General features: G+C 44.8%; 1 protein-coding gene across 1 annotated transcript; it reads left to right on the forward strand.

Moving 5' to 3' along the window:
* Positions 1-2349: 2349 nt before the first annotated feature.
* Positions 2350-6104, forward strand: mterf1 (mitochondrial transcription termination factor 1). Its single transcript, XM_080217062.1, has 2 exons — positions 2350-2578; positions 4619-6104. Exon 2 carries the CDS (start codon positions 4670-4672, stop codon positions 5807-5809), a length of 1140 nt encoding a protein of 379 aa, XP_080073188.1. The 5' UTR covers positions 2350-2578; positions 4619-4669; the 3' UTR covers positions 5810-6104.
* The last annotated feature ends 829 nt before the right edge of the window (positions 6105-6933 follow it).

Below are 6933 nucleotides of genomic sequence, written 5' to 3' on the forward strand. Positions count from 1 at the left end.
TGGAATGCATCCAAGGGTTCTGAAGGAAATGGCGGAGGTGATAGTGGATGTCTTGGTGATTATTTTCCGAATGTCGCTGGATTCTGGGGAAGTGCCGGAAGATTGGAAAACGGCTAATGTTACGCCGTTGTTTAAGAAGGGTGGCAGGCAAAAGGCGGGGAATTATAGGCCGGTTAGTTTAATGTCTGTTGTAGGAAAAATGTTAGAATCCATGATCAAGGAGAAAATAGTGAGGCATCTTGAGGAGAATTGTTTGGTAGAGCAGACGCAGCAGACGTTAAGGGGAAGTCGTGTCTGACAAATTTATTGGAGTTCTATGAGGATGTGTCTAGGGCGGTGGATAGAGGAGAGCTGGTGGATGTGGTATTTCTTGATTTTCAGAAGGTGTTTGACAAGGTGCCTCACAAGAAGTTATTGCAGAAGGTCAGGGGGCATGGAGTTGGGGGTAGGGTGTTAGCGTGGATAGAGGATTGGTTGTCAAATAGGAGGCAGAGAGTGGGGGTCAATGGGTGCTATTCGGATTGGCAGTTGGTGACTAGTGGAGTGCCCCAGGGGTCGGTGCTGGGGCCTCAGCGATTCACCATTTATAAAGATGATCTGGAGGAGGGAACCAAGTGTATGGTGTCAAAATTTGCTGATGACACCAAGATTGGTGGAACGGCAAATTGTGTGGAGGGTGTGGAGAGTCTGCAGAAGGATCTAGATAGGCTGGGCGAATGGGCCAGGAACTGGCAAATGGAATTTAATGTTGGGAAATGTAAGGTTGTCCACTTTGGTAGGAATAATGGTAGGAAGGACTATTACTTATGTGGCGAAAAACTGCAGCATGCGACGGCGCAGAGGGACCTCGGGGTCCTTGTGCATGAGTCACAAAAACCCAGCCTGCAGGTGCAGCAGGTGGTCAGGAAGGCAAATGGGATGCTGGCCTTCATAGCGAGGGGGATTGAATATAAAAGTAGGGAGGTCTTGCTGCAGCTGTACAGGGCACTGGTGAGGCCGCAGCTGGAGTACTGTGTGCAGTTTTGGTCGCCGCACTTACGCAAGGATATTTTGGCCTTGGAGGGAGTGCAGAGGAGGTTTACTAGGCTGATTCCGGAGTTGAGGGGGTTGAACTATGAGGAAAGGCTGAATAAACTAGGCTTGTACTCGTTGGAGTTAGAAGAATGAGGGGAGATCTCATTGAGACGTATAAGATGTTGAATGGGATGGATAGGATAGAGGTGGAAAGGCTCTTCCCGCTCAGAAAGGACAGTAGGACTAGAGGGCACAGCCTCAGGATAAAGGGTTTAGAACAGAGTTGAGGAGGAACTTCTTCACTCAAAGGGTGGTGACTCTCCGGTATTCTCTGCTCGTTGAAATGGTGGAGGCTGCCTCGCTAAATATATTTAAGACGCGGGTTGATAGGTTTCTGATAGGCAAGGGGATTAAGGGTTATGGGGAGAGGGCGGGAATGTGGAACTGAGCCACGACAGCTCAGCCATGATCTTATTGAATGGTGGGGCAGGCTCGAGGGACTAAATGGCCTACTCCTGCTCCTAGTTCTTATTGGGATTGGGGTGGTGGAAATGGGTTGCTGGGGAGAGGGTGGATAGAAGGTTGGTTGGGGAGTAATCAATGTAGGCCGTGGGGTGGAGGGGGGGGGGGGGGAAGGGGCCGTGGGCGTCAGGGACAGCCTAGACACGCCTGGCAGGCCAGCCATCGGCAGTGTTGCTGGGGGGGGGGGGGGGGGGCAGGTGGAGGGCTGGGAAATCGCATCACCAGCCGGTCAATGATCAGGCCAACAATGCGGACAATTGCGCACGCGTCGATCTCAGTGCTGACAGATCGGCACATGCGCAGTGGCTCGCTCAGCACTACGCTGCCGGCCTCTTCACTGGAAATAGCGTCCTGATTTTTTTTGCGTGATTCACAGCTGAGGCACTCTGCAGTGCACCAGATTCACTCTACCTTTAAACAAAAACCGGCGGGATTTACTCCAGTTTTTACGCGAATTTCGGTACTTATAATTTTTTTCGGGGGAACAATCCAGGCTGTGAGAAAGCTCACGGCTTTCGAGTCAAGTGCGATCTTCCACCTCTGTAAATAGATCTGTTCTCACAATAAACCAGTGATCGGTCAGACATCTCTCTGCAACTGTTCCTAGAAGTCAGTCATCATCAACACACAGCAGTGGCTCGGCGCGGATCGGCCACTAACCGCGCTGACTGTGGCCACGGGACGAACTGATCCGCCTCTGGCTCCACGGGCTGATGGGGACGGGGCCTGGTTACCACGGCAACGGGTAAACTCGCCCTCTGTGTCCGCCCCTCTCGCGAGATCAGAGCGGCGCAGGCGCTCTTTCACGGATCGAAGCCATTTTAAGCGGAGTGTTTTTTGGCACTGGCTTCAGGCTTTCACTTTGCAAGGCTGGCGTTCAGTTAGTGGGCAATCGCTGTGATTTTTTTTGGGCCCTGCCCACATGGGAAGGCAAGGCACGGCCAAAAACAGGAAGGCGCGTGCCTCTTTCCCAGGGCCGGGCAGCAACATTGGGCGGGGGAAAGTTTGTGGGCAGCGGTCAGATGTGTCTCTGCTGCTGGCGGTGAGTCTAACAGTTGAGTGGCGTTCTCTGCCACAGCATGTTGGAGGACCCAGAGTAATGACCGGACAGGAGTGAACAGAAGTCAAGGGCAAAATAGTGCGGATGCTGGAATGAAGGGTGTGGCTTTGGATAGCTGCATGGCGCCCTGTGCCTTTATGGGGTTCCCTGTTCCAGTCTTACTCTGCCCCTGTTACATCTCTTCCATCGTTACAGGCTCTGACCAAGGGTCGCCCAAACTTAAATGCTGGAATTCTACTGCCTTGCCTGCCGTGGAATGGGAGTGGGCAAAGCGTGGAGAATGGAAATGTCTGTCGACCTTTGCGTGGGGGCGGGGGTGGTGGGAAGTTCTGGTCTTGCTTGAGCAAGCCTGTAAAATCCCACCTGAAGTGTTGGTTCTATGTCTTCAAAGATACTATCAGACTGCTATGGAGCAGAGAACACTGAGGGGTGACCTGATAAAGGGGCATGGGCAGAGTGGATATGGAGCAGCTGTTCCCCTTAGTTGAGGGGCTAGTTGTGAGGGGACACAAGTTAAAACTGAAGGGAGGAGGATTGGGGAGATTTGAGGGAAAAATCTTTTTAACCAGGGGGCAGTGACAAACTGGAATGTGCTGCCATTAACTGAATAAGGTCTGCCTTGGTTTGATCTACCAAAATGCATCATTTTGCATTTATCAAAATTTAATTCCATCTGTCATTCAGCAGCCCACTGGCCCAACTGAGTAAGAGCCTATTGCAATCCTACTTAACCTTCTTCACTGTCCATTATGCCACCAATCTTGGTGTCATCTTCAAACTTACTAACTGGGCCTCCTAAATATTCATCCAGATTTTATTAATATGTAACAAAACAGTGGAGCCAGCACTGATCCCTGAGGTGCACTGCTGGTCACAGGCCTGTGGTTTGAAAAAGAACCCTCTACAACCACGCTCTGACCTTTGTCATCAAAAAGTCTCAACACCAGATTAAAGTGCAACAGGTGCAATTAAAGAAGCTCTTGATGCTGCTTTGCCTCATCTGCCAAAGCAACTCATGTCCCTTTTTTTTTGCCCTCCTGATTTCACTCTTTACTCCGATACCCTCTATACTCTTAAAGAAATCCACTTCATCCTAGCTGCCTATGCATGTCATGTGCCTCCTCCTTCTACTTGACCAAGGCCTCAATATCCTGAGTCATCCAGGGTTCCCTACTTTTACCAGCCTTGCCCTTCACTCCAAAAAGAATGTGCTTACTTTGAACCCTGGTTAACACACTTTTAAAAGCCTCCCACTTATCAGCCCTTTGCCTGCCAACAGATTGGCTTAATCAATGTTCCTGTCTAATACCATCAAAATTGGCCTTGCCCTAATTTAGAATTTTAACTTTTGGGCCAAAGCTATCGTTCTCCATAGCTATCTTAAAACTAATGGAATAAAGTCACTGGTCCCAAAGTGATCCTGCACTAACATTTCTGTCAGCTGCCTTCTTTATTTCCCAAGCGGAGGTCAAGTTTTGCCCTCTTTTTTGGGTAGTCAATACACTGAACACATTTTTCTCCATCCTGGTTTATTATTTCTGTCCCTGTGAACCAAACTGTATTGCTGTAAAATTACGTAATGTTCTGCTTCAAGAATTGCTCCAAGCCATGCACCATCCTGACTTGGAATCTTTGTAGCTGTTCCTTCACTGTTGTTGGGTTGAAATCCTGGAACTCCCTTCATTAAAGCACTTTAGATGTCTGTACTAGATGGACTGCAGTGGTTCATGTGAAGACATCTCTCATCACCACCACTACCTCGAGGCTAATTAGGGATGTGATTGAACTGTTGGAAGCTATGCTCACTTCCATGAAAGAATAATAAAACTATTTCTCCAAACCTGTGATTTGAATAATGTCATAACTTCCCATGTCAGCATAACCTTCAAGATCTCAATTTTAATTCTTAACCATAATTTCTGGCCATTTGTAAGAAAGTATTAGTTAAAAAGCAAAATAACAATTCAATCTTTTAAATGCTCACTTCATTAACATTGCTTTCTCTTTCTTCCATCTATATAGGTTTGGAAGACTGTAACCAGGTAGTATATCAGCCGTGGTTATTGCGGAGATATGGCAGCCAGATTGGTAGCCCAAATAATGCAAATATACCTGTGCAGAACAAAAGTTCCAAATTGCTTTCCGTCAGCGCAGTTGAAGATATCGTATCTGAGGTTGTGCACTTCCAGTCACAGTTCTTCACCAGGCACAATCCCAAAACCTGAAAATACAGTTTTGTTGAACAATTTGACTGTTTTGGGTGTGGATATTATGATGGCTAGGAAGAGACAGCCTGGAGTCTTGAGAAAAGTAGACACCAATGAAGAGGGTGTAGCAGAGTTCTTGAGAAACAAGGGTGCCAATCGTGAGACCGTTGCCAGTATTATCTCAAGGTATCCCCGAGCCATCACACGTTCCTTTTGCCAACTTGAAGAAAGATGGCAGATATGGCGAAGCATTTTCAATGCAGATTCTGAGATCATTAGTGTTATTGAGCGTTCTCCAGAATCATATTTTCGCTCAAGTGACAATGGAAATCTGGAAAAAAATATAACATTTCTTTGCTCTCTCGGTTTGACCTCTAAGGACTTGCATCGCATTTTGACTACTGCTCCACGAACATTTTCAAATAGTTTGGAATTAAACAAGCAGATGGTCAAACTTCTGCGAGATCTTGGTGTCAGATTAGGTGACAAGAATCCAGATGCTTTTGTTAAGCGGATTATCACTAAAAATGCTTACATACTTTTAAGAAGCACTAAAAGGATAAAAACAAATGTAGACTTTTTCACAGAAGCACTTAAACCGAGCAACAGTGAATTTATAAAACTACTTCAGGGGCATGGTGCCGAGGTTTTAGACCTCTCTAGTGACTATATGAAAAGGAATTTCAAAAACATAAGTGAGCGTTTGCAGTTATTAGGATGTTCCATTGAAGAAGTAAAAAAGTTCTTTTTGGATTATCCACCAGCATTCTATGCTTCATTTGAAAAACTTTCCAACAAAATTGATTGTCTTCTAGAAAGTGACATTAACATTAAGCAACTATTGAAGAAGCCAAGAATATTGGAATTCAGTGCAAAGAATTTGAAAAATCGCATAGAGGAGCTAGAAAGGGTGGGATATGACTTTAAAAAACATGGTGTTACCATTTTAGATTCCAGTAGAAGACGGTTTGAAGCAAAATTAGAAAAGTTAAATGAAGAGGGGTAGACACATTGGTTCTCTGCTGTGATGAATCTAGTACCATTCTGTTATATTCTGGATGAATATATTTGATTATGCTGCTCAATCCTGTGATTTTAAAAGTTACTTCTGGCTCTCATATTGTAAACAACATTTTAAGTGAGTGTTTTTTTCAAATTACACAGTGTACATGGTCAGTAAATTAAAAGAAATTGACTTACTGTAACAATTATGCTTAAATTGACTTTGGGGTCCATTGTCAGAATAATTAACAAAGTAATTGCCCTTATTGGTCTTTGAATAAAAATTAAAAGCCATTTCAGTTTGACTCCAGAATTAGATTTGTTTTCTTCCCTGAAGTATATCAATATCAGCATAACTGTTGTACAGTAGCGATCACAGTGCTGTCTCCTAGGTTTGTCAGCAACCCTGCCAAGTAAATGAACCACAAACATTTGCGATCCCCATGTTCAAATCTCAGTCCTGGTTGATATTTTTACACAAGATCCCCAAGTATAAAACTCAAGTCAGTTTCTCGGTAGAAGTGTAATTCAAATGTACTTGTGGAACAGAAAAGGAATATGTTAAGGTTATCTTTCTGTAAAATTTTTTTATAAAAGGAAAATACACAAACTCAAAATTGTAAGGGTTGAATTAATTTTGTATCAAGTCTTACAGTTTTAATATATCTTAACTGCAGGGGAGACATGGAAAGTATTGATTGAAAAATACAAGGAGCTTCTGCCCTAGTTATTTACTCATTGGTGTTGGGGATTCTGCATGAATGGTAACTTCAGCGCAGAATCAAAGAAGGGAATACAGAAGGAAGCTTGAGTCTGAGCTGGTTGTCTGCAAAAGCAACATAACTACTTTCCAGCCTTCTCTTGTGATCTTGCAAACATTTTCCCTTCCAGTGCTTAGCCAGTTGCCTTTTGAAAGTCATGATTGAATCGACCTCTACTACCCTTAAAGGCAGTGCACTCCAGATTGTGACCAACCCTTAAGCACTTGTGAGATTTTCCACCGAATATTCTCATGCAAAGCTTTGCAATATTCAACACACTGACAATCTCACCTGCAGACAGCGTAGGGTTTGCTGCCATTTGGCAATAATATAACCCCTACTAGTGCAAAGTGGTATAATATGCAAC

This window comes from Carcharhinus amblyrhynchos, chromosome 2, assembly GCF_965287045.1.
Source record: "Carcharhinus amblyrhynchos chromosome 2, sCarAmb.v2.hapA, whole genome shotgun sequence".
Taxonomy (NCBI): Eukaryota; Metazoa; Chordata; class Chondrichthyes; order Carcharhiniformes; family Carcharhinidae; genus Carcharhinus; species Carcharhinus amblyrhynchos.